The sequence below is a fragment of the Colossoma macropomum genome, unplaced genomic scaffold, assembly GCF_904425465.1.
Source record: "Colossoma macropomum unplaced genomic scaffold, Colossoma_macropomum, whole genome shotgun sequence".
Lineage (NCBI taxonomy): Eukaryota > Metazoa > Chordata > Actinopteri > Characiformes > Serrasalmidae > Colossoma > Colossoma macropomum.
This window is the reverse complement of record NW_023494788.1, coordinates 10,925,995-10,953,878: the sequence shown is the minus strand read 5'-3', so window position 1 is coordinate 10,953,878 and position 27,884 is coordinate 10,925,995. Positions and strand designations below refer to the sequence as shown.

General features: G+C 38.7%; 2 protein-coding genes across 4 annotated transcripts; both read right to left on the bottom strand.

Moving 5' to 3' along the window:
- Nucleotides 1-526: 526 nt before the first annotated feature.
- Nucleotides 527-5,969, bottom strand: hic1l (hypermethylated in cancer 1 like). Of its 2 annotated transcripts, none has more exons than XM_036568420.1 (2): nucleotides 5,898-5,969; nucleotides 527-3,903 (listed from the first exon to the last, which is right to left on the bottom strand). In XM_036568420.1, the coding sequence occupies exon 2, from the start codon at nucleotides 3,870-3,872 to the stop codon at nucleotides 2,430-2,432; it is 1,443 nt and encodes a 480-aa protein (XP_036424313.1). In that variant the 5' UTR covers nucleotides 3,873-3,903; nucleotides 5,898-5,969; the 3' UTR covers nucleotides 527-2,429. The 2 variants fall into 2 exon arrangements, with proteins under 2 accessions (XP_036424313.1, XP_036424314.1); XM_036568421.1 differs by lacking the exon at nucleotides 5,898-5,969 and adding an exon at nucleotides 5,696-5,887.
- A 1,338-nt stretch (nucleotides 5,970-7,307) lies between these two features.
- Nucleotides 7,308-27,322, bottom strand: LOC118806813 (FYVE, RhoGEF and PH domain-containing protein 6-like). 2 transcript variants are annotated; one of them, XM_036568417.1, is made up of 21 exons: nucleotides 27,074-27,322; nucleotides 24,356-26,234; nucleotides 22,344-22,458; nucleotides 22,148-22,209; nucleotides 21,255-21,285; nucleotides 18,896-19,047; nucleotides 18,331-18,487; nucleotides 17,939-18,026; nucleotides 15,722-15,772; nucleotides 15,490-15,548; nucleotides 15,308-15,379; nucleotides 14,932-15,000; nucleotides 14,012-14,095; nucleotides 12,378-12,457; nucleotides 12,068-12,170; nucleotides 11,261-11,407; nucleotides 11,053-11,161; nucleotides 9,000-9,085; nucleotides 8,557-8,685; nucleotides 7,960-8,102; nucleotides 7,308-7,832 (listed from the first exon to the last, which is right to left on the bottom strand). In XM_036568417.1, exons 1-21 carry the CDS (start codon nucleotides 27,084-27,086, stop codon nucleotides 7,796-7,798), a joined length of 3,666 nt encoding a protein of 1,221 aa, XP_036424310.1. In that variant the 5' UTR covers nucleotides 27,087-27,322; the 3' UTR covers nucleotides 7,308-7,795. The 2 variants fall into 2 exon arrangements, with proteins under 2 accessions (XP_036424310.1, XP_036424312.1); XM_036568419.1 differs by having other exon boundaries at nucleotides 9,000-9,082.
- Nucleotides 27,323-27,884: the final 562 nt, after the last annotated feature.

Here is a 27,884-nt window from a genome sequence, read left to right as displayed (position 1 = left end):
AACATGGCTGTGCTAGACAGACAGTGGATCAACGTGTACAGAAGCTTATTTTATGGTTTTACTGGCAATCAGTTTGTTACACAAATGCAAACCAACTAAGTGCTCTCTGAAACTCATATGAGGCTACTGTACTTTTAATGGAACATCTAGTTTTGATTTAAGAACCTTGGCCATATTGTCAGGTTTTAAAATTGTCCAGACAGCTTACCCATAAGAAATGGAATATACTGCAACCTGCTGTCATTATATTCCAATATATTCTGTTGGTATCTAGTTTACATTCAGCAATTTTTTTGGAAGAGTAACTGCAAAGATGGTAAAAGCGGCAAATACAGTCACCTAGGACTCTGTGCTTCAGCACAAGGCCTTAAAGAGATTGCCTTTAAAACAAAGTTTTTTATCAATACAACTTAACATAAAGCACTGACAATTTAAAGCCTTTTCTACAAGCACACAACAATATATTTCAGAGGCTTTATAGTCTGAAAACAGAGATAAAATACAGAGAATGAAGCAGGTACAGAACTGTTTTTTTATCAGCATTTAATTGTAAGTATCATGTCAAGTACATAGTCATTCATATGTATCCATCCATTTCTGAGAAAATGTGCTTTGGTATTCAACAGATCACAATTCATACTCTTTGAACAACGGAATTTGATATTCTTTCCAAATGCATATGAAATTCATGTTAATTAACACGATCGTTTACTAAAATATATTGCAAGTGGAAAGTAGACTATAGAATCGAGCTGCCGTGCCTTATGAAGGCTTAATGGGTTTGGTTATACAGAATGCTTCAGAGTATTTAAGTGTGAAAGTAGTGCTCAAATAGTGACAAATACAGCTGCAAAAATATCGGCAATTGGCGCTTTGTGGTATAAAAGGGCAGAAACGCCCCCTCCCCTCCCCAAAAAACAAAAAAAAACAATCCCTGAGGTTTCCAGAGGAAAAAGTCCAAGTGTTGTCACAGTTTTGCAGATCGGTTTCAAGTCCATCATAAATTGTAAAGTTCCTGCATATTTCAACATTCCATTGTGGTACAGACAGTGTCACAGATAACAACTTGTGTGTAAACTCATTTTGGGCTGGGAGGAAAAAAAAAGAAAAACAAAGAAAAAAAGAAACTTAATGCAACAGCAAGGCAATTTAAGCTGTTTGTTGTCTGCAGTGGGATTTTCAGGACAAGCTCTGCTGAAACTGCATTACAACAGCATTTCTATTGGCCTGGTGCAGAGTTCAGGTGGTTACCTTGCTTAAACAGTGGGTAAATACCCTGAAAAACATGAGGTAGCTGAAAAGTAACAGCTAAGCACAGCTTGTTGGAATGGAACAAGAAAGTAAAATAAGATTCATATTTAAACATCCAAAAACATGAAGGTATCAGCATCATCCCAAATCATTTTACACTCAACAAAAACCACAGTGTTCTCACTGACCAGTCGACAGGAGCAACCAAGGATTATGAACTAAACAGTTCATGCAATAACCACCAAAACCCTGGAATCAGTGAGCAACCAAGCAAGATACTCAAAAAAATATTTACAATAATTCACCAACAGTCCTTTTGGTCTCATATCAACAATAGCTGTATAAATGTAATATCTTTTATGCAGAGGGAAAACCTGAAAAATGACAACGTCTTACACTGAATTAAGCCAAGAGTGGGGGTGAGGGGAAAGGCAAAAGGAACGGGGGCTAACAAAGACGTACAACTGTGAAGAAACACATAAATTAGACTTACACTTAAATACGTATATTGTAAGAATATAGATTTGGTTATAGTAATACAGTATTTCATTATCTTTCAACATTCATTAATTCTTTGGAACTGTACATCAGACATGCCTAAATGCTCTTTGAAACTCATCAGGTAATAACGCTTGTTCCACTAATTCTTAACAGGTAACAATCCTTGTTCATTACAAACCTTACATTGTTTTTCACTCTATTCCTCTCAATGTGATGTAGGCAGTGTATTTTCATTTATTGAGTCAATCACTATAATTTGTTTTGGATTTCTATCAGATGCTAGGCTTTGCTTAGGTATAGGAGCAATTAATATAAGGATAATCATGTTTCTTATAGAAGAATAGTTGTAGGTGAACATAATCTCAAAGGGCTAGCATTTATGGGTTTGGGTGGTCAGAACTGAGGTAGCAACGTTTGCAAGCGTATTCAAGTAAACAAGAGTTTTTGCTTTCTCCAGATAAAGCGCAAAGTTCTGCATTTTAACCATAAAAGACTCAGCAATAACATTCACTCTTTCAAAGTAACTGGTACCACAAGGAACATTCTGTAGTTTATATCTAAACAAAACGTACTGTAACTACATGAGGTAATGTCGTTTTATTAATTAGACCAATATGCTTATTTGAGAGGCTTGAGCTATTTGAATTATAACCTAAGTGTATCCTCTCAAGCCTGGCCTAAGTTGGCGAGGTATGCATTCGCATGTGGCTAATGAGGTTTCTCTGTTGTGTAAACTTGCCCCCACAGATTTGACACTCGTAGGGCTTCTCTCCTGAATGGACTCGCATGTGCTCGGTGAGGCGGTACTGGCGCGTGAAGCGCATGCCACACTCCTCGCAGGCAAAAGGCTTCAGGCCCAGGTGGCTGCGCATGTGGCGCGTCATGGTGCCGCGCTGGGTGAACATTTTACCACAGATGTTGCAAGGGAATGGCCGCAAGGCGTCCAGCTCTTTGTGGGACTTCAGAGGGCTTTTTTCGGTGGCGCCTGGGGCTTCTTGCAGCACTGTGGCAGCAGGATCTTCATCGCCTTCTTCTGCTTCCTTGGTGCCATCCATGTCTACATCTATGTGGGATTCCACATGGGAGTTGAGGCTTTCTGAGGATGGGAATCCCTTTCCACAAGGAATACAGACATAAGGGTTGTCCCCCCGAGGTTGTTTGAGGTAGGACCCCTGCCGATAGACAAAGTTAGGGCTGGTATCACTAGATCCTCCATTCTCTGGCTGGTTTTGGCCATTCTCTTCACAGTGGCTCTCTTTATCATCAGGTGATTCTGATTTGAAGACGAGGTTTTGGCTTATGTGACTCCCGCTCTTGATAACAGGGAAATAACCATTGACGTTGCCTTTCCTCCTGGAGCGCTCCCTGGGAGGGGTTCTTCTCCATTCCTGAGCTCCATCGAAAGAAACCAGGCCACTGGCGTTCTCTGGAGACCTCTTTCCCTCTACACCTGATGGGAGGCTGTTGGCAGTTGCCCTGGAAACAGAGGACTGAGAGTATCCTTTGCTGACCTCGTTGCTTAGAGAAACCACAGAACAGAATGGAGAACTCTTCTTGGTCAAATCCAGTCCAAAGCTCTTCTTGTTACTGGAGATACACTTACTCTCACCATTGTTCCTCTTCTTCGGAGGGACCATGCTCGCATACGCTTCAACGTCAGATGAAGCGTCTTCAGCCTCCCGTTTGGGCAAGGTTTTTGAGGTGGGTGAAAAAGGCTGATGCGTACGTAAGGAGCTCTTGCCAGTGGCCGACCCACCGGGGTCAAGCTTGCTGGAACACAGACTGGCGAGGTCATGGAGCTGCAGGTAGTTAGCTACAGTAAGAAGGGCGCTCAAATTCTGTACACGCTCAGTTCCCTGACTCTCATCAGACAACCTGCCAGTATAAATGAAGTCCAGAATCGTTTGGAACACGTCTGGATCCACCAGCTCAGAGTCAAGGTGGATGAGGTTGTCATGAAGGACCAGGGACTTGAAATAGCTGCTCGTGGCGGCAAGGACGCTCTTATGCGCCCGAAAGAGTGTGTTCTCCACCATAATGACGACGTCACAGAGGAAGCCCTTGGAGCGTTGCTGGTTGAGCTGCAGCAGCAGTTGACTGGCATAATTTGAGGGCTCCATCTCCTGCCCTTGACGTTTTTCATTGAGGTGACTGAATGGAAAAAGACCAAAAAACAACACTTTTATTTTCTAATAATAGACCTTTAAAGGGTAGTGTCATAATTTCTCATACTCTCATACTCTTAGGCTAAAGCTATAAAATCATTCAAAAATAATTTGGGTTTGTGTAACAGCTAAAAACATTGGACCTCATTCACCACCTGTTTTTAAGAAGAAATTTCTTCTTAAAACCCAGTTTTCACGAAGATTCTGACATTCACCAACGTTTTTTATTTGGGATTTGTTCTTAGGTAAGAACAGAATCTATGCACACTCAGGAGCACAAAGGTGCAAAAATTCTACGTTTTACGTACATATCATAAATCTGGGAAAAAAAAAAAGTCTCTCTCAAGAACAAACTCAGGAAGATATTGGTAAATGAGACGCATTGACCCTCAAAGGGCCCATAACATGGAAAATTAAATATTCCTCACTTTTTTTCAATGAAAGAGTATGATGTATGTAAACCTTGTTAAACATACCGTTCCCTCCCTAGTCAGTGCAGTCTACATATGGAAAATAAACTGTAAAAACAGTTCATTTTAAACTCAACAAAATCCAACGCCTTTATGAATGTATGAATCATGAATTTTTAAAGGAAGATTATTAGGGGTTAGCCATGATTGGGCAAGCTTTATTTGCCTTGTTTTTCCCTGAAGCTCACACTGTGTGTACAATATAGTTACATTTTTATAAAATATTAACAAGACATACACTGTTTACTCTTTAATGGGCCAATTTGGCATTTTAAATTCACAGATGATAAATCAGTTTTCTATTTAAGTAACATGAATCAAATAAAGTACTACATCGACAGTTAGAGGCAATTGGCTACTTAGCACATTGAACCATACATAATTATGCTACATTTTGGTAGCAGCGTTCATATGCAATGCTAGCGTACTTACCCTGCTCACACTATTTACATAACAAAATTGCAGCAAGGATTGGCCAAAATCAAAATTACAAACTGTCCAATGCTGATTGTGGGTTTAGGGCAAAAATCTTATTATTATGATCATGATTATGATCTTTGCTGAGTCCAAACATGCAACCCTAGTATTTACATATATGCGCATATTCATCCTATGGCAGTTTAGCTCCGCCCACTCACAGTGAAGCAATAAGGAGTGTTTCAGGCCTGGACCACTCTGAATGAGGCAAAGTACAGGGCAGACAATTTACATATATTTTAAAGACACAATAACAAGTACAGCCTGTTTAATTCTAAGGGAACGAGTGGTTGGAAAATGATCATGCAAAAACGAATAACGACCGTTTTCTTTACATAAAACCACGCTAATACCATAAGCAGACCTACGAGGGGAAAATAAAGTGTAAGAAAAATGTAGCATACGGGCCCTTTAACTAGCCTGCATTGATTAAGGAAGCACAGCGTTGGGACTGAGCCCCAGTCTTTACACACTAACCTTTCACACGCTGGAAAAGTATCCGTTTCTAGAAAACAGGTGATGCATTCATACCGTTTGACGAAAGAGACAAAAAGACATGATCTTGTTAGAAAATGTAAGACTACGGCAGCGCAGTGGGAAAGCACAGCTAACCGAGGCGAGAGTCGCTGAATGCGGAACTACGGCAGTAAACACTAATCGCCTACAGGCAGCCAGAGCCAGAACATATTTCCTCTACTGCGTTACGGTATTTATCACGACATGACACGCAGCCAAATACAGTGCAATGCTGCATTTTCCTCTCAGACGTGAAATGGCGAAAAAGGAAAGACGACATGGCTCGTTAAAGAGAGAGAAAAAAGGCAGTCCCACCTTGCCAGGCTGGTATGTCTAGGTGGCTGCAGGAGGGGTTAGGGTTAGCCTGCACCGAAACGACTCGAGAGAGACCGTTTCAGAGCCTTTTTACCCGCTACCGTTCATTCACGCCCTTCGCGACACCTTCACGCTCACGTATAATGCGAATGTTCTGAATCACACAGTGGATTAAAGGTAATCTCGGTGTTAAATAACGTACCTTTCGAGCAAGGGCAGGGGTCCTCGTTTCTCGCGTCGTCATCAAAACGCCATCTTAGCAGCTTGTGACGTAGGCGGAGCCTCGTAACCCCTAACCCAGTTCAGCCGAACACAGAGAGCCTGAGCTCATCAGACCTGAGCAGGTGAGCTCACTACTGAAGCATCGCAGGCAACATTCAAATCTACATGTAACATGTAAATTACATGTAATATGTCAATATGTATGGAAATGTATTAAGCACAACCTCTCTCTATTGTCACGCTCAATGGACTAATGTGTGCTGGCCTATTAAAGGGCCCATATCATGGAAAAGCATATGTAGTACGTAAACATTGGTACTTTTTTTTTTTAAATGTGCCTTTTTGTACTATTTAGTCCCAATCCATGTGGTATTTGGAAATTAAGTTGCAAAAAGTGCCAGTTTTGAATTCATTGTCACAAAAAACAAACAAACAACAAACAAACTAACAAAAACAAAAAAACAGATAACCTATACTGCATTCAGGTGCTCATCAGCAGGTTGTATGTACCAGATGATTCACTAGTAAAAACGCCGTTAGGGTATTTGTTCATAGATACACCCACCACGCGGAAAAAGAAAGCATGGTGGTCCCGAGAATACCGTCCTGCTTTTTATTTGATGCATTAGTGCATTAGTGTTGAAATTTCATTCATACAATTTTGAACCATTTATGCAAGTAGGTCTTGAACTGTATGGATATGTTTTAGGGGATTATATAAAGCGTTAAAATGCTTTCATTTACCTTGACATATACTATTGCATTTACTAATAAAGCATTTTAAATGTCATTTTCAAAGACAATATCACAACAGGGAAACAGTGTGATGCAGTGATTATTTCAAAAAACAAGAGGGAAAACTTATGTATGTTATGCTGTGTAAAATGACTTTAATTTTAAAGGGTAATATCACCAGTCTTTCTAAATTTCTACATTATTCAATGAGATGTAAACAATGCCCCCAGAGTGGTCTGATGTCAAATGTTGCATTATAGAGAAACTCCTTTTTTAAACAATGGTGGTGATAAGAATAAGGATTTACAACCGGTAAACAAACAGTGAAGCTACACTGTTTTATATGTAATGTTGATAATGATAAAATAGTGGAACATCAGGAAAACATCTGTATCTTTGTGGACTGTTTTACCTTAGAATTCCCTTCATTCAACTCTCTAGGATCAATGGATTTCAAAAAATAAGTTTCAGGCCAAAACGTATTTAGGCATCAGGCAGTGTATGACCTTGTCATATAAAACATTTCTGTGAGCTAGCTTTTGGGGTCATTAAATGCTGGTTCCTATAAGCATTTCACATTTTAAGTATTTCACATTAAACCTCTCTGAATTACCAGTCAAAAATCTTAATTTAATTATGCAGAAATTTTGCAAAATCGGAAATTTCCCTTTGATGGCTAGGCCCGCACAGGCTATTGACTGATTATAATGATAGTGCTCAAGCAATAGAGCTGGACCTTGTATGAAAAAATACATTTATTTAGTATAGAGAGATTGAAATTTGATGTTTCTCCACCAATTACACATTCCACACCAAATACAATATATACATATGATATAAGGAAAATAAAGTTTTTCTGAACGGCTATGAAACCTCAAACTCTAATACAAAGTCAGCATAAATAACTCCAGACCGAGATCATAGTCACAGTTAGACCAAACACTGAATCCTTACAATACGGATTGACAGAAGAGTCTCTTATTAATGCTATACAGTCTCTTATTAATGCTATACAGTAAAAGATACTTCTGCAAGACAATGCAGCATGAACAGTTATTCAAATGTGTTTCAGGATTGTGTTTTACATCAGGAACAGTGCATCAGTGTTTCTACTAGTTGTGTTGGCAGTGACTGTTCTCAAGGCTAAAGGACCGTGGCCTCATGGAAAGCTTCTATCCACCTGTAATATAAATGAAAGAAAACGTCACAAACTTTGAGCTGCATCTTAAAGTTCTTAAAGCTCTGAAATGGTAAATATTGTAATTTATTTTAAAACAACTACATCATGAAGCCATCTGTAGGTATACCTGTGGTAGATATGAGTGTCATCTGTCTTAAATATGTAGAAGAGTTTCTTTTTGTGGTAAAGCCTGAACTGCTGAGAGGATTCAGACTCTTCTTCTAAGAGAGAGAAGCCAAGCAGAGGCAGACTCTCCAGGGCTACGATGTCCTAGATGTGGAGAAACCAAGATATGATGGACATTCTACAACAATTCCCACTAAATAAATAACCAATGACTACTAGTGTTGGTCCAATAGTCATGAATTCTTGAGGAGGGCCCAGAAGATGCTAGGTAGGGCAGAATCCAGCAGTGCAGAAACAGTACAGGATTTTCATTTTTCTCTCTCTCTGCTGAATCTGTTGTATACTGTCAATTACCATGAACAATAATTTCGACATGTTGCCATGTGCTTATTATGAGGACACACAGGCATTGACTTACTTATAATAGCAGCCAATGGGCAGTTGTTTAGCATCTGCCCTTTGGCTTATGTTCTTGTTTCAAGTCAAAAGGTCATCTGTGTGGTAACTGACGACAGAGACAGCAGATAGAGTATATTTGTGTATATTCAGTGTCTAGTAGCTTTAGTTTTTGACAGTGACAAACTTATATTTCACCTACCTCACTGGCAGCGTAAGTGTAGAGCACTTTGTTCTTGATGACAAACCACAGCTTCTTCCACTGTTTCTTATTGGCCTTCATCCTCTCCAGATAGCCACTCATGGACGACTCATCCGTGTTTGCTGACACCTTCAATAATATAGCCAGTGCGTGAGTTAATAAATAATTTAATTAAACAACCAATTAATTCCATGACTCCCAGGTTTGGTTCTGTGATGATGGATGCACTGCAATATTTAGTGCATCACCTGTTTTTACCAAACTTTATATAATTTATGAAGGGCCTGGGAACAAGCTGATTAATCAAAATAGCTGCAGAGAAGAGAAAATACAATTTTTTCGGCGCAGACCAGATTTAGGGTTTATCATAATCATTAACATTACAAAGGGCAACTAAAATGAATTCACTCTAAATAATAGATGTGGATTCCCAGCTTTCATACCTCTTTCAGGGCTGCTGGGATCTTCTTCTGCTTTCTTAAGTGAAAGCCACCAGGTTTAGAATTTGGAGAGACCACACCATTACCTGTTGTGAATAAATAAGAGCACACTATCAATGAAAGGAATTATGAACTCAGTTATTAAAGCAATACTCTATCATTTTTAACCTAATCTCTATCTGCCTTATCCGTAGTCTACACACTTAAAATGATGGTTCTCTAAGGGTTCTTTGGTAAAGAAAATGTTTCTATATAGAACCATGAACACTCAAAGAACTCTTCGCTTGATTGAAGGGTTCTTTGCATCATGAAAGGGATCTACAGATTGATGGGGAACATGCTGTAAATGGTTGAAAAGAGTCCTACATAGCACCCAAAGGGGTTTTTCTATTATTACAAGCTTGACATCATAACAATAGAAAAACCCTTTTTGGTGCTATACAGAACTCTTTTCAAAAAGAACCATCTATAGCACCATCTCCATCAATATGAAGAACCCTTTCACGGTGCAAAGAACCCTTTAATCATCCAAATCACTTTAATCACTTTCTCTAGGTTTTTCTGGTATCCATGGCTATCAGGCGGAGGCTGTGAAATCTCCACCAACCTCACTACATTTGAAGTGTTGTGTTGTAAAATGCATTATAGACCACTTTCATGCATTTTCTTTTTTTCCCCATGATATACTGTGTTGCGAGTGGTCTTTATGCATACAAGAAATATTGATGCTATATCATTATTAATACCACCTTTTTAGAGAAATACAAATATGTATTTCATTATACAGCAGTTATTCTTTATCAAAATGTGTTATCCAAAATTGTTACAAATGGATATACAGCATTTTGGAATCAAACTCTTCATTTGTAACACACTACCACAAATTCTTCCCTCTAGAAAACTAGTACCATGTTTTAAAGCTTAACTACTGAATCACACAGACTTACAGTTTAAATTACAAATACAGTGAAGTCCAAAAGTCTGAGACCACATTAAAAATCCTTCCTGGTTTAAGTGATTTTTTTTCACTTAAATCAGGAAATAAATGACAAAGTTATTGAATGTAAGACACAGAAAAGTTATGACAAGTAAAATGAAGAATAAATTCAGGATTCTGAACTATTTCTAGGTCACTATTCAAATTTAGGAAAATTTGTGACCGTCTGAGGCTTTTGTACTGCACAATATCATTAAAGCAAAAAGGCATACATATCCATACATACATACATACATACATACATACATCATCTAAACCACTTATCCTTCTGGGTCACAGTGGGGTGCTGGAGCCTATCCCAGCTGTCATTGGACGGAAGGCAGGATACACCCTGGACAGGTCGCCAGTCCATCGCAGGGCAGACAGACAGACAGACATACATATACAATCACACACACACTCACACCTAGAGGCAATTCAGCATTTCCAATTGGCCTGACTGCATGTCTTTGGACCATGGGAAGAAACCGGAGTACCCAGAGGAAACCCACGCGGACACAGGGAGAACAGGCAAACTCCACACAGAAAGAACCCCGGTCGCCCGGCCTGGAATCGAACCCAGGCCCTTCTTGCTATGAGGCGACAGCGCTACCCACTGCGCCACCGTGCCACCCGCATACATATCCAATATTAACAAATTTTGAAATTCATGTAAACATTTCAGAGATTCTACTTTTCATTCACATTGTTTGCTGATGAAATAACTTGTAATGAATAGTATTGTTTTCAATTAGAAAAGAATGCAAAACAGAAACAGACTTTTGGACCCCACTGTATGTTTGACTTCATGAAGGTGTTCAACAAAAATGTAGGTTTTACATACGTTTTACATTTATTGACAGAATTCAGCAACTGTCCAGTGGTTTCTATTATGTGTGAGTTTTGATGTCCATGTTGTTATATTCTTTTCTACAGTACATAGAAAGTGTCACAACTGCTAATTTACTGCATGCTACAGACACGGCAGACAGGAGTTAGGTTGAAAAAAGTGTAGTATTCCTTTAAGCAGATCTTTGCTGATTATCATTCCACTGAGTGGAACTATGAATAGTGTCAGACCTGAGCTGTTGTGCTGCAGAATCTCAAAGCACTGATCGCACACTCGCGCGGGTTGATTCTTCAGATACTCCAGAGGGTACTTGTGTGTCGAGCAGGCCTGACAGACCACCTAGTACACACAGACACACATGCAAGACTTTCACCTTTAGTTCTATCCAAAAAACAGTCAGCAGACCCAAATCCTGTGAATTGCTTAGCACCACTGTACCTTCCCGCAGGCTCTGCAGTGATGTCTCCTCCAGGTCAGAGTGAACTCGCAGGTGCAGATCAGGCACATTGTGGCTCGCAGGTCTGGGATCCATATAGGAGCCTTGGAGCCCAGCTGAGCCGCAGTGTCCAAACCCTCTTTGTCCCCCTGCATGAAGAAATATCACAGATCTCATGATTTAAGTTCCCTAATACCCCTGAAACATCTTAGTATATTCAGCATCTACCAGTATAGAAAGTGATTTGCTATTATCCTCTTTTTGCGATCTATTTGGTCAAAAATAAAATGATAAAGCTCTAAATTGAGAGACAAATCAGCACAGGAGATGAGCCAGTAGAAAAGAATGAAATTAGGAACTCACTGTGAGTGGCTAAAACGGAACTGAGTAAAAGTTTATTACTTTTTTTTCACAAATATGCTTGAGTAAAAGTCAAATATCATTTGTAAACACTCAAATCCATCAAATACTTCTTACTCAAGTACACGAAACTGAGTAAATATTACTAGCTACCACTCACGTCTGTCTTTTAGTCATTATCAAAGAAATTCCCTGACTCTGTGAGACAATATCAACAATTATCAATACACATTGTGCCTTATCATGGATGTGGATGACCTACTGACCGATCACCAATGACGTTATGAAACCTGTCATATCTTGAGCTTATTTAAGCTTAATTATTAGTCAAACAGCAAATTCAAGCCTGATTCATGCCATTACAATTAGCTAGTAATGCAGTAATGTAAGCCATGTTTGTTCTCTTGAAAAATGTAAAATGGGCAGTTATCATGAGTCAGTAAATGTACCTCTTCTTGACTTTTGGTTGAGCTGAAAGAGATCATTTTCTTGGTGTAATTGTCAATAGCAGTGGAGATTGCCTCCAGCCATGAGTCTCGAATAGCAGGGGAGCTGTGATGGAAGAATGAGGGTCAGTGGTGGAGTGACAGGATTGTGCTACATAAAGACACTATTGGCTGAATGAGGAATGAATGCCAATGCTAATGTGGTTCTTATGACAAAGTTATTCTTCAGTGTAAATCAGTACTGAGTTGTTGGACTAATCCAACTTGCTTATTGTTTTTGTTTGTCACTATGGATATTGTGCCAAATTCTCACCTGGCAGAGAGAATAAAAGAGCGTTCAACACTTTCAATGTTCAGCTCGTTCTGATAACCTTCTTGACTGGGTTTACTGACCTACAATTGAAAAACAAAAACAAAGTCAAACTAGCTGAACATCACAATTACACTGACAGATTATATCACACCTGCTCTATGGATAAAGAACACTCTCCCCTATATACAATCAGTTTATAACAAATTCTTATTGATTGCTATCCTGATATTTTATCAAAGAATGCTTATTTTTCAAAATCTCTGCATAATTAAATGGTTAAAATTTAAACAAAGTCATTCAGAGCAGTTTGATGTGAAATGTTCTGCTGTGGAAAAACTTTACCAGAATTTGAATATTATAATTCCTATATTTTCCTCTCTGAAGCCCACTTTTAAAATGTATTTATATTATTACAATTTTACCAATTTTCTCCAGTGTCCAGTTCAACCAACTAGCTAGGTCTCCCCTAGTCACACAACACGACCAGCGCTAGGAGAGTGAAAGCTGGCACATGCTTCCTCTAAGTCATGTGAAGCCAACCACCGCATCTTTTTGAACTGCAGCTAACGCAACATCATTTGACAGCGCAACACACTTGAAGGAGAACACAAACAGCCAGTTTTGATACACCAGCTAACAGACGACTGCGTTGGCTAGCACTGCGATGAGTGCTGGGAGAGAAGGAGTGTCATCCGACCCACCCAGAAAGTGTGTCCAATTGTGCTTTCTGGGACTCATGGATGGCAATAGTATTACCAAGAGATTGAACTCCTGATGATGAGGCCCCTTATGATGCATGTGTTGATTTATGTGCCAAAAACATTCACAATTTATTTTTACATGACCATTTTCCAACTTCTCTCTATCCCTTAGAACTCAACAGGCTGTTTTTGTTACTGTGCCTTTAAGACCGATCACTGTAAATGACTACCCTGATTGGCTGCCCTATAGTTTGCCTCTTTCAGAAAGCAATTAGGGCTGCAACACACAATAAATATATAAATTTATAGTTTTTTTGACATCACAAAAACAATGAATTCAAAACTGTATTGAGAGTGGAGTGAAAGTTTAACAGTGTTTACGTACTACATCAGTGTTTACCCTTTAATGTCTCTAAAAGCTCCCTCACAGAGAGTTATTACATGAAATGGTTATGAATATGCTGCCTGATGTCTGAGACACTGTTTTACAAAAATGTTAAGATAGGTGTTTGCTCTAGAGTGTTTTTAGCATAGAGGTACACACAGGGAGTAGTAAGAAAAAAATGCTCTTAAGGGACATTTTTTCCCTTTATTTACCTCTATTCTACCATTTTCAACATTACATATAAAAACTCAGCACCCGCATAGTGTCACTCGTGGTTTTGGATAGTAAAGAAAATACGCCTATATTTGTGTTGTAGACATTACTTCCCCCGTATTTATCACCAATACCATGAAGAAATCAGAGTCTCTACACTGAACTCAGTTACTAAATTTCTCTACACTGAACCATTTCACATCAGACCACTCTTTACGTCAAACAACTGTTTATATCACAATGACCGAATTACACAGAAAAACCAATGGAATTCCCTTTTAAAGCACAGCAGAGTTCAACAGTAGGGGGCGCTCCAGTTCCAAACTATAGCTCACCTTCATCCCAGCCAATGACAGCACCTTGTTTAGTTTGTACTGGCCTGACTGGAGCGGTGTGGTGTACAGCAGCATGTCATTAAACTGCCCAAAACAAACAATAAAAATGTTAAAACAAACCCAATAAGTTACAAAGTTCATTACTCTGAGTTTACAAGTCCAAGAACTTGACTTAAAAAGAGATTTTTTTTAAAGAAGAAAGCCCGACTCTATCCTAACCTCACATTCTAACAGCACCAGCATAGTGCAATATGTTCCACTTAACCAAAACAGCATAAATACAAAAAAATGTTGAGTATATTCTGGGCTACTGACTGGGTCTGGGTACTGACTACACGGTTAGAAATAAAGGTTTTTTTGCAGGTACGTTTTCGTTCATCAAGGTACAAACAATGTAAATGTACCCTCAAAGGCACAACAGTGGTTTCAAGGTCAGATTGCGTACTTTAAATAAGTGTTTCCCAGGTGAAAAGTAAATATTTGTATTTTTTCATAACCTATTGTTTTAAAACAGAACAATAAAATAAACAGCCTGGAGACGAGACGGGGTGTGTGGAGTCAGTACAACTTAGAAAATATAATTTCAGTGGATTATGGTACAATTATGTTCCCTGACTAAAGGTACTGAGATGTACCCTTGAGGGTCTCACCCCAGTGACAAGAGAGGTACTGCCCCAGTGACAGTTTCATACCTTTATTTCTGAGAGTGTAATAAACATAAACTGAAAAAAAATATATATATAAATAACTGTACAAAATATATTCACTGCATCAAAAGTAAATATCAAATACAATATTATACATAAAAGCTACATTAAAACTCAAAACTACTACAACCTTCAACAGGTCATATTCCACTATCAAATGAATTGTTATACTAACTAAAAGATACATTAGAGTTATGTCTTATTGTCACTTACTAAGAAGAACGTTCGAGGCTGCATGTCTTTTCTAGAGAGTTTCATCAAGGTCCCCTCTTTCAAAAAGACCTGAAAGAAAAAAAGAAAGCATTGTTTTTTATTGTGAATATTTTTTTGCTAGTGTGTTTGCTAAAAGCTCTAATGCTAAAGCAGGCAGACCTTATTGTGGACCTTATTACAGCAGCCATTTGCTCTACTGTTTTTTTTGCCATTTTGACACATGCACCCAGTACACACTCTGCACATACTTTCAGAAAATTCTTGCATAGATAAAGAAAGTAAAACCAGTGGAGTTCTCCTCAACTGCAGAACTTTCACTTTATGAGGGACACAAAGTGAACTGGAGTGTCAGGATGGTTTAAAGGTTGGTATTTACCCTCCCGGGCAGTACAATCTCATGATGTCCTGCCAAACTGCACTGGACTTGCATCAACTTCTGGAAGTTATCCTGTTAGAAACAAACAATGAGAGCATATTTATCCTCATCCTCACACCTGATCAGGCCAAAAGTACAGAAATACAGGACAAAGAAATTCCTCTAACTGATAACGTTCTCACCCCTTGTCTCATGGTCTCATTGGCATGACTTGCCACATCCTTTACCAACTTCAGGGCAGCTGAAAAAAAGGCAATTTGTAATTATTTGTTTATATGACAGTAGTGTAATCACTCTCACAAGCTTGGTGGTCTGAGCTCATGTTTCAATCACTTCTGTATGTGATGATTCCAATATCTGCAAGTCATGCTAAATGATCTGATCATAAAGAAATGTGGAGGCTTTTGTTCTCACCTTGTGTGTCTTTGTAATCTGGAGAGTTTTCATTAAGATTCTTCAAATAATCTGCAAAGAAAAACGATTTTTATTGTGGCAGCCACCTGCTCAACTCTTTCTCTTGCAAATAACTGTGTACCGTTAAGAAAAGACCTTAATAAAAATTAACATCAGTGCTATATTATGATTAATACCACCTTTATTAGAGACATAAAAATATGTTTTTTTGACAAGGTTTATAAGTCAGCTGTAATTATTTTCAAACATCTTCATATGCAAAGTTGTTACAAACTGATAGACAGCATTTTTGAATGAAGCTCTTCTATTTTTGTTATTTCTTATGCAATAATTACTCAAACAACGTAGATTTAAATATTACAAACTATTCATCAAACTATATGTTTAGATTTTTAAAATATTTTTAAGATCTTTATGAAGAAGAAGTGAATAAATTGATCAATTCTATCATTTTTTTGTTACATTATCAGTCTTAGATTTATCTATAGATCCCTATTTTTAAATTACGATGAATTAAGGATATTAGTTTTATTAGAACTTGCTGGTGTTATAGAACATTCTCAGTGTTATACAGCTTTCTCAGTCATTTAAGAATTCTCTATGGCTGTGTTACTCATTCTGGACACATTTAACATTTCTTACAAAATGTTTACACAGTAGCAGTGCTGTGTCTGATCCACCTGTACCAGCACAACACACATTATTGTCACTACAGTGCTGAGAATGATCCAAAACCCTAATAATATCTGCTCTGTGGTGGTCCTATGGGGTCCTGAACATTAAAGAGCAGTGTAAAATGGTGCTAACAAAGTATGCAGAGAAACAGATGGACTACAGTCTGTAACTGTAGAACTACAAAGTGCACCTATATAGTAAGTGGAGCTGATAAAATGGAAAAAAAAATCAGAGTTGACTCAACTTGAGTTCACCCAACTGAGTTGTGTTCCTGTGTGATGTAACAGACTAAGTCATCAACCCAACAGGAGGTTGTGAGTTTGAGCCCCAGCAATGCCACAGCCATCCGTAAGTGTGTACCCAAGAGGAAAAAATGTCTATCAGGGTTGTGTGATGGAAACAGTGTAAAAAACAAATCTGAATTTGTGAGCTGTGTCCTATACTGTAAGTTTGCTCTATGCAGATCCATAGAAAAAGGAACCAAAGAATAAGGAAGACACTTTCCAATAATCAGATTTCTTTCAGTTCTTAATAATTGATTGTGTGGGTTGAGTCTGTGACGGAAAAACACGCATGGTTTTGGTTTTATTTTTTATTTTGGGTTTAAAAGGAAGTCTTTTTGTTTTTTTCCAGTATGAGTATTTAGAACGTGGGTCACTCACATGTCACAGCTGGACAGGCACTATGCAGCTATTTTTTAATGCAGCTAGTAAATGCCTATTAAATCCTGTAGCTGGGTCACTCTACTATTGTGGTGGCAAACAGGGTATGAATGCCGATATGTAATTCAAAGGTAAAATGTACTCTGTTATACTGAACATCAGCTGTAAGACCCCCGACAAAAATATTTAGATCTGAACTTTTCCAAAATCTGGTCTACTGCCACTTTCAAGTCCTTTTCAAAGTCACACTGTATGTAGTAAATTACAAATATTACATTCATGTTGTTATTTTATTTCCATTTTAAAATTACTTAATGTTTCATGAGTAACACCACTGACACTGCCAGTATTTTAGACAAGTTCATCAGAAATATTAAGAGATTCCACTCATTCTTGATGTCTTAGAAAGTTCTTAGTCTTTCTTTCTTTTGGATATTCAAACAAGTAGTAATTCAAAAAAGGTTATTTTTATTATAGTTATTTATTTACTTTTTAAATTATATACTATGTTTATGTCCGTGGGATAAGATTTATTATCCAAATAAAATTTTATGTGATTACAATAAAAATGGTAATGCATTTTTACAATATAAACTGAACAACAAGCATCAAAATTGTTATTTCCACATACAAATGACTCTGTGAAGTCACTACTATTACTGTACAAACTGTTTTCATGCAGTACATGACTAATAATGACTAAAAGAAGAATTTTTGAAAAAGAAGACTTTTGTTGATTAATTCTGAAATATAACAAAGAATACATAAACTTTGTGAGGTTAATTCTTATTTTGGGGTCATTTTCATAGAAGGGGGATACCATTTGCAATGGAAATGGTCAAATGACTGAGCTATGAAATACTACAGGACTCTTGCTGACCTGAGAGAAGCAGCTGGTATTGGGGAAGCCTCTGAACAGGCTTCAGCATGTAGTGTTTCACTGCCAGGTTGGCACAGCAAGGACTGCTCTGTATTGGAGAGGGAGAGAGAGAGAGAGAGAGAGAGAGAGAGGGAGGGAGGGAGAGAGGGAGGGGGAGAGAGAGAGAGAGAGAGAGGGAGGGGGAGAGAGAGAGAGAGAGAGAGGGAGAGAGGGAGAGAGAGAGAGAGGGAGGGGGAGAGAGAGAGAGAGAGAGAGAGAGAGAGAGAGAGAGAGAGAGAGAGACTATGTAAGAAGCAGTTTCATTCAGTATGACACCATATCAAAGGAAAGCATATACTCATGCACACAACACCATGTGGAAGTTGGAGAACAGGTTGAGTCGGTCCAGCTACCTCAAATTCCCGAACTACTTTCGCAAACGCTGGGTTTTTCTTGCACTGCTCCTCCAGTAGAGTCACATTCTTGTCGAACTCACAGATGTAAGCAGAGTACATTTTTAGATACGGCCCCTTCTTTAAAAAGATATCAGCTACGGTGGAGTGTTCGTTCCTGATTCAACAAGGAAACAAGATGTCAGATGCAGTATCAGACTCTTCTGTTGGCATTTTATAAGACTATGATGATAATTGTTCTGCAGGCAGCCATAAAATAATAAAAACTACTACATTAAGGGGCAAAAGAAAATCATAATGTAAATATGTCTAATTTAAGCAGTGGAGCCCTGTAGCAGTGCTGTCTAGTGGGTCTGATAAGAATAAGAAGGCCTGTCTCGAAGATTTACTTACACTATGGCTGATGTCCTACTGTGATACAGGGATAAAATCAAAGTTCTTGACACTTAGTCACATGTCTAATATGTTGTGTTCTTCTTGTATCTATTGGCACAGGCAATGGGGGACAAGCTTCTAGCTAATGGTTCCTAGATTGCTGGTGTCTAATGTAATGCATTTTTCTTACCAGTTTGCCACACGGTTCTCCAGCTCGCTCAGTAGGTTACAGTTCAGCTCATATAGCTGTGGCAGCATATACAGGATCTGCATGAGTATGCGCTCCTCAATCACAGCTTTCCCAGCCTGACTGGAGGCCTTTGCCACTGCATCCCGAAAAGTCTGGAGAGCAGCGGAAAGTACCAAACAAACGTACTTCATTATTTAAAGGGGAACTCCACAATCATTTTTTTAGCTTCTGCGTGATTTACTCATTGAGATGTATGTAAAGTAATTCTGAGCAGTCTGATGAGTAATGGTGCATTGCAGACAAACTCACCAGCTCAGATTTGTTTTGTGGTGATGATGGGAACCAGTGGTCACAATGTCTAAAACGCTGATACAGCTGTTTTATTTGCTGTCCAAAACCATCAGTGAACCTAAATGAGTTATTATTACATTTTATACGTAATGTTGATGATTTTGAAATAGTGGTAAATCTGAAAAAAATAGGTTTTTGGCATTTTTTCATGTAGTGACTGCCTGACAACTTTGTTGAACCACACTAACCAGGAGCAGTGGCGGCAATGCACCCTAAGTTAGCCTGCCAGCCGCTAATTATCCAATAGAAGAAGACCTGAGCTCCAGCTTCTCATGCTGTCATGGTGTTGTGTAATGGCAACTGTGTTCTCTTCATGGCTGCCTCACTTCTGGTGCTATTTACCAAATGTTGCAGAGGAGAGGGCGTGCAGTCTGCCCAGTCTTGTCTGGGGATTATTTGGATGGGTTTAAAAACAATACATTTTAGACCAAAATCATATCGTAAAACTACTGTCAAAAATTTCTCAGCACATTTGTAACCATTCCATGTAATAGCTTTTAAAGGCTCTCTTTTCAGATGCCTGGTTTCTATCACCACCACTGTAAAAATTTTGAGTGGGCAAGTTTCCATAGAATGTAGCATTTCACATCAAACCACTCTGAAAGACTTTGTTTACATCTTAATTATTTAATTATACAATTTATTCCTAACAATTGTGGAACTGAAGTGGTTTTGGCAAGTTTTAGTTCATTTGCTATTAGTTCAGACATTTCAACAATTACTCTACAGCATAAAATAACATTTGAAAACAAAAACAGAAAAATAACTTCATCCTTCTTACTTACTAATATAGTCTCAATTCAGAGCTAAATCTAAAATAATCATTGAAATATAGTTGTTATGGATACAGATTAACAAAAATCAATCTGATGATTAAATGTAGTAATAGGAATCAGTATTGTTCATCCACTACTGCTTGCAGAATATTTTGTACTTGTATTAATTTACATAATGATATATAGTAATGAGTAAAATGTCTTGAAATGCTTAAAGTTTAGGAGATCAGCTTATCGCTTTAAAGTTTGTTTGTGAGTAATGACTCATAAAAGTTAGACCTTTATCTAGAGCATTTTTAATTTTACTATCTGAGCTCAAGTGGATTTAAACTTACCTACATTTTTCTTATTTTTCTCCTTGATGTTTTTACATTGATGTTGTTTTATGTACCACAAAGAGTCATCATTCACTGTTACATGACCATTTACTAACCTCTCTATATCTACTAGAATTACACAGGCTGCTTTTGCTACTGCGCTTTTAAGACTGATCTATGTAATTGACCTCTGTTCTGATTGGCTGCCCTGTATTATGACTTATTGAACAAGATGTCCAGGCTGAAACTTTCCTTATAACATCAAACCTGATGGGTGGAGCTAAACCTTTGTAGACCGAATAGGCCAATATGTGTAAATGCATTAATGTTTTTTGTGACATCACAAAAACAAAGAAGTCAAGACAAGCTTAGTTTCCATAAATGGACTGTATGAACTGGGGAGTGAACGATATGTTTTAAAGCTATAACAGAATTTACATACTACAGGAAACTCTTATTTGAAAAAAGTGAGGAAAATTCAGTTTTGTATGATACAGGCCCTTTAATTTTTAATTTTTTTACTTCTGTTTACATTGCACTTTTTAGTAATAGTGCATTTTCAGCATTCTGTAGTTCATGGAGGCCTCTCTTGCAGAAATACATGACTGAGACTTTAATGTCAAGAAACATTTCACACATTACATTGCAGCTGGGAGTGTAATAATAAGCTGCTGGCAAAACATTTGCCATTAAGAAAGATTTTTTTTCCCAACAGTAAGGTATTGTGTGGTTTAACGGTGCCCAGTGAGAGGATTAGAGGTCCTGTGACCACTCTGTTCTCACGTTTCACATCACCTGTGACGTCGGCCAAACCTTTACATAACCATGAGAGGGTTTAAAACATCACAGAAAAAAGATAGAAAAATAAAGTAGGAGAAAGGAAAATGTTAAACACAGAGCCTAACACACACTTACAATATGGAGAAGCTTCAGCACGTCCACAAACCTGAAAACGGAACGGATAAAGCATCAGTTTTAATCAGATACAGGATCATTTCTGATTAATATGAATATTCATGGACCAACATCAATTACAAATGTATGCATGGAAAAAATTCAGATAACAGATAAGATCAGTTGCTGTAATTTAATATGTTCAAAAAAAAAAAAAAGACCAGAGAAGTTTCCAAATCCCAAAAAATTACAAAGTGTAGCTTTAAATAATGCATTTTAATTTACCCAGATTTTCTCCCAATTTAGTCATGTCCATTTCTCACCCATTAGCTAGGTCTCCCCTGACCACACCATGCTACCAAACTGGGAGGGTGAACGTTAGGATGAGCTTCCTCAGGGATGGGTGAAGTGCTACTGCATCTTTTCAAACTGCCACTAATGCAATGTCATTCGACAGCTGAACACGCTTGGAGGAGAACACAAACTGCTAATTTTGCTAATTCAGCTAACACACCCCTCTTTTGGCTAACTTTGGTGGGAGAAGGAGGCCAGTTATGCTCTCTTGGGTGCTGGACACGAATGGCTGTGGCATCACCAGGGATCGAACTTGCGATCTCCCTTTGACAGAGCCAATGCTTACACCAGGGGTGCACAACTCTGGTCCTAAAGAGCTGGTGTCCAGTAGAGTTTGGAGATTTACCTGCTCAAACACACCTGATTACACACATCTGTTTGCCAGGTTTAGTGGGTGTGTTTGAGAAGGAAAACTACCAAACTGTGCTGGACACTGGCCCTTCAGGACCACCCCTGGTTCAGATGGTTGCGCCACTCGGGAATATCAACTTGTATCATCGGTTATCAGCCAGTTGATGGGTTGTACTGTTTTGTTTCCATATACTCAAGCAGAAACTTACACTTTTTCAGAACTCATGATCTCCTTAGCTATGTGAGCCAGTTTGGTCCTCTTGGCGTCATCCTGAAACACAAAGTCAAAACAGTGTTTCAAGATCTGCAAACCTGTGCACGCTTGCCGTGTGAGGATATTTATAACTAGGAGAACTTATAAGCATCACAATACAGGCTAAGTGCAGATAAGCCAGTCTACCATACCTGACTCCGGCCCTTCTCAGAGTATGAACCAATATCCTCTTCTTCTTCAGAGCCGCTATCAATTTCTTCCTCTGAATGAGAGTCATCTGAGCTTGCCATCTCTTCATACACATTCCTGACAGGAAGAGAGAGAGAAAAGAACAGTTGGAACTGCTGTGAGGATAACAAATGCAAAAGGCAAAATGTACTTGAATTGAATCAAAACAGGAAATTAAGAGAATAAATAAATTCTCAGCTTAAAATACAAAAAAAAAGATAAAGAAACGCAGTGTGTAATTAAATGTGTCCAAAGGTCCAATGTAAATGCAAAGCGGAAATATGAAACCTGCCATCAGAAACATAGTAATTCTAATTACACGTTTCACAGACTGTAATTATGCACTGTTCATACAGTCTGGTATGAGACCTAGTATGAAAGGTATTTATTCATTCAGCAGTTCAGTTCAACAGATACCAGCATTAACTAATGATCAATATTAGGCAATATATCAAAACTGAAGCATTTTTGAGAAAGTCTTAAAATGACAATATGAGAAGAAGAGTAAAATCTTAAGAGTAAGACTGAGGTCAAATGTAAATCCATCCTCAGATATTGGTTTATCACCTGTCGGTGGGGTGTGCCACACTAACATAACTGACATACTTCTATCTTTGTGAGGTGACAACACATTTCTGTTGCATGTGTTTGCAAAGTATGTGTTTAGACCTGAACTTGAGGACAGTCCTGAAGTAATCGCATAGTTTTCATATGTACGTAGAGCTTACTGACAGTTACCGGGGTGAAAAATACTCGAGCACTTATTTGTTGTACTTATTGTGTTGTTTTGAGAGATATGTATTATTAAATTGAATATTTGTACCTTTGAAAAAAAATAGATCTCAAAGAGGAAAAAAAAACTTTTCACTTTTCATTTAGGCCTTAAAATTAATATTAAGGGCCAAAAGAGATTTTTCTGTTTTTCTCTTGACAATAAGCCAAGTTCCCATGCATTGAGTTTATTGTTTTTTTTTAAGTCAGACATTCATATTAGTGTAAAACACAAACTGTCCACAACATGCTAATTTAACTTAATTAACAACTACTGCCCATTAGTTGACCCATTACACATCACCAAAAAAAGAAAACATTTTATCTGTTAAAATGTTTTCTTTTTACTTTTACATATTTACTAAGGTCGTAGACGCTTTTCACTTTCACTCAAGTATATTTCTGGCTCCATACATCCACTTTTAACTGAGTGAGATTTTAAACAAAACCCATAATTTCATTGAAAGTCAACAAGAATCGGACATCTTAACGCATATTCCTTCTGTAACGTGATATATTTTCAAGAGAAACAAAACTGCAAAGAGGGTCTCTGGGCAAGTTGAGCATTTCTCTCAATGGTTGGGGGGGCAGTGGGAGGGGAAAGTGAAAACGATATTTTTGGTTAACATTATTTTGGCCTGCCTGCTAGTGCACAGTGATGTAATCAAAACTCAGAGGATGTTTCACAGGTAAGGAAATTTATCACATTTTGATGGAAAATTATGCCTTGTGTAAACAAGACCATTTAAATTACTAAAAGACTTCACCATTTAAATTATTATTTACTTAATTAATTGAATTGATGTGCGTAATATGAGCAGGAAAATGAGCTAATCAGGTACGAAAAGGTCCATTTTAATTTTAGGTTAAGTTTCTCTGTACTTTTTCCACCCCTGCATGTTACGCTGAACATCACTGAGGTATCCCACATTAATGTGCACACACTCTACAGGAAATAATGCACATTTAAGTCTAGATTATCTCTCTAATAAACAGAGAAAAAACACATTTTGAATTCTTAAGTGTCTTTAAAATGCGACGAGATGAAATGTGACAGTATGAAATCATTCTGAAAGAGATTAAATAATCTTGTGAAACTGAAAGTGGAGCCTGCTGCCTAATGTTTGAAAATGAAAACATAAGCATCAAACATCACAAAAAGTTGAGAAAAAAGTAACAGAATACGTATTTTAAAAATTCTTACCTTTTACTGGAGTCAGTGCATTCTCCAGGAACGCTTAGTATTTCATACAGGCCGTATCTATGCTGGATTTTGCTTTGTTGTTGGGTCTGTATCCCTGGACTAGTAGGAGGAAAAGTGTCCACATAATCTGGAATATCCTCATAGAGATGATCATATTCTGCTTCTCCCAGAACATCATCTTCATCCACACTCTGTTCTTTGGCATATGATTGACATGAGCTACCGAACTTGGACACTGGCTCTTTGCTATGGACTGTGAGTAGGTGTGTTCTATACTCTGGTATTTGAATGTGGGTTCCATTCTGGTTCCTGTTATCCTGCCAATCCTCCTCCACTGACTGCTCATCCTTGCCTGAGGTGCAGTTGAGAGCCTGCTTTCCCTTGGCTTTTTTCACTGGAAGGTCAACGTCCATTATTTTCTGGCGGGATGTGTTCTTCTGAAGCATGTCTGCCGGGGAGAAAGACTTGGCTTTGGGCTTCAGATTAGTGCCAGATCTTTTAGCCGGTGCGTTTTCTGGCGTGCTGTCACTAGGTTCCTGCTTTCCAGAGTGGGGCATCATTTTCTGACTTGCTTTGCCTCCCAGTTTTCTTTCAGCAGGGACAGGGAGACTACATTCCACATGTTTGTTATTGCTCTGAAGGATTTCTTTCTCAGGCATGGTTTCCTTATTTCTTTGTGGGGTTTGGTGGACTTCCGTTGCTATGATTGTTTTAGGCTTTGGTTGTTTGGATAGATTCCTTGACGTGGGCTGCTGGTTTTTGTGCACTGCAGCATCCTCTGAGAGTCCGTGATGGTGCACATCCTGGTCCTGTGTTTGTTCTGAAGAAGGAGACCTCCAGTGTGGATAATCCACATTGTCACATTGGGTTTCAGCAACTCCTCTAGTGGATTTCTTCTCACTTGTAGGAGGTTTTAAGGGAGTAATCGGTGTTCTTCCTTTGTGTGGCAGGACTGGTGTATTCTGCTTCAGGTTTACTACATTAAGCCTCGTCTTAGCAGAGCCCTGTGAATCCTCTGAGGTCATGTCACTGATGTTTTTGGGTTTCCTCGGTGCAGGCAGTGGTGGCAGTGGCTTCCTAACAGGGGCCACAACAGAGGGCAAACTGCCATTTTGTTTACCAGGAACATGTCCATGCTGTGTGCTGTTTGTTAGAGCTTGTTCTGAAAGTTTGGGTGGTGATCCAATGACAGTTGCTGGAGGAACATGAGCACCATCAGCACTGCTCTGAGGTTTTTCAGTTGCGTGTCTCTCAGAACCTGCCAATCCATTAGCTACAGTGAGATTCTGAACAGGGCTCTGGCCATGGATTACTCTTGTTTGCCTTGGCTGATCACTGGAAGAGCCTTGTACAAAGTCCTTAACAGATGGGGTCATTGCCTGACCTCGGTTAGCCTCAGTTACATGTTGAGGTTTGGTCAGAGCCCTTGGTGTGGGAGTCCTGGTTCCCTCAGGTTTATTATTCACACACGGTCCAGCACATTTTCCATGCTGGACAGGTCTTCTGTTGTTTTCTTTAGGTGAGCATTCATCACACTTCCCTTTGGCACAAACACAAATTGGAATGACGTAATCCCATTCTGGCTTTTTGAGCTCTGAAAAAGGTCCATTTCTGGAATTCAGTAAACCCACATGTCTTGTGATTTCAGACTTTTGTTGATACTCTGTGTTAGCCACGAGCGGCTTAGGCTCTAATGGAGATGCAGAGGTTTTAAAAAGACTTGGTTTAGGTGCAACAGCAGGTTTCACAGCACTTTTCAGTGGCTGGGAAAATTCCAGGTTAGGTGCATGTTTTGTAGCTGGATGTAGAATTGGTTTTGGTGGTGGAACAACCTTTGGCTTAGGGGCCACAATTGGCTTCTCCACACCTGTTGCAAGCCCTAAGAACACAGACAAACATGTAGAGAATCTGCATTTGGCAACTAAAGAGTGCAGAGCTGAGGAAACAGTGGACTTTACACAACACATTTTCACGAGTAACAGGAATAGCATGACGCAAATGGAAAGCAGTTCCTTTTTTCAGCATATTTTGTCGACTATCAGGAAATATTTTAGTAATACAGAAGTTAGGAGCTTACATAAAGCAAAAACTCATGAAAATAAGTTCGGTGGCTGAAATAAGACCCGTTTTCCAGACCCAGATTGAGCCTAAACCTAGACTAAAAAGTATTTCCAATGGTGATTCACCATTGTCACTGCAATTTAGTCTAAGACTAGGCTTAATCCAGGCAGCTCTCTGTGTATGATAGGATAATTTATACTTTCTACCATGTTAGTCAAGAAGCAGCACCTTTATAGACATGATAGACATATATATATGCACCAGTAACAATATATTTTCATTAATCTTTTCTTTTATATTAAATAAGCTATTAAGACTGAATAATTTGGGCAGATTACACGTTAAAACCACATTAAGATGCTCTGAACACATAGGCAACATGGCCTCATTATCTGAAGAGCACTTTTCACAGCAGGACTTCTTTTTCACTATTTATTTTTACTGGTTATATGAAGTTTTTAAAGTCGCTCTTCCAGTCTGGATGAACTGATGCGTCTATAAAGTCAACACAAAGCTGCTGAATCGCCCACAAGTTCTACTGAAGATTTCTGTTTAATCTTTGAAAGACAGATGATGACCAGACATTGTTTAAAAGAGGTTAAACTACTTGTGATTGGAGTAGAGGTATTAATGAAGGCTACTGTGATTATCACTCACCTGTCCTCTCCATAGCACCGGCAGCTCCTCTCCCTCTATCCTTGCATCGTTACATCGTGTTTGTTTCTTCCGCCAACGTAAAATCCCCTTTAATCAGAGAAACGATTTTACTCACAGCAGTAATTCAACTCTCTCCAGACGTACTTTTACAAGCTCGCAGTGTTCGCAGTTATTAAGGTTTTGGTAGGCGGGGAGAATTCCAGACCACAATAATCCCTCTGAAATTTGGCCATACGTCTCACGCGCTCACTGGGGCTTATTATTTTTTTTAACCCCAGCAAGACAAACCCCGCCTCCTGCGCCACGATTGGCTAGTCTCACATGTACACGTACTGGGGAGAAAAAAACTACGTTGCCTAGCAACGAGAGACGCTCTCAGTTCTTGTGTGATTTTCAGTCGTTGTAGATCTGCGTAGTACTTCTAAATACGTTAGTTGTGTGTTTGTGTTGTTTATATAAAAGCGGATTATTGTAAATATGTAAAATATTGTACTCATCCCTTTTAGGGGTGGTGGGGGGGGCACAACCACCCCTAAACGGGATGAGTACAGTATTTTACATATTTACAATAATCCGCTTTTATATAAACAACACAAACACACAACTTACGGGGTTCCTCCGGGGTTTCTCGGAAAACGGGTGGGAAAAACGGGTGTCCACATTTTCTCTTTTTTGTCTAGTGCAGGCTGCCAAAGTCTTTGAAAGGCCGTCACTGATGTTTCTAAACATCCATTCATTAGGAAGACCTCAGACAAACTTGATCCACTGCAGAAGTTTATTAATAATATTCTAATGACAGGATTTCACATGA

Coding starts and splice junctions, on each gene's coding strand:
- LOC118806813 (XM_036568417.1), bottom strand. Junction 18,027..18,330: donor AAGTAGTTCGGGAATTTGAG/GTAGCTGGACCG, acceptor TCTCCAATACAG/AGCAGTCCTTGCTGTGCCAA. Junction 14,096..14,931: donor AGCCTCGAACGTTCTTCTTA/GTAAGTGACAAT, acceptor TGTTTTGGGCAG/TTTAATGACATGCTGCTGTA.
- hic1l (XM_036568420.1), bottom strand. CDS start 3,872: ATGGAGCCCTCAAATTATGCCAGTCAACTGCTGCTGCAGCTCAACCAG.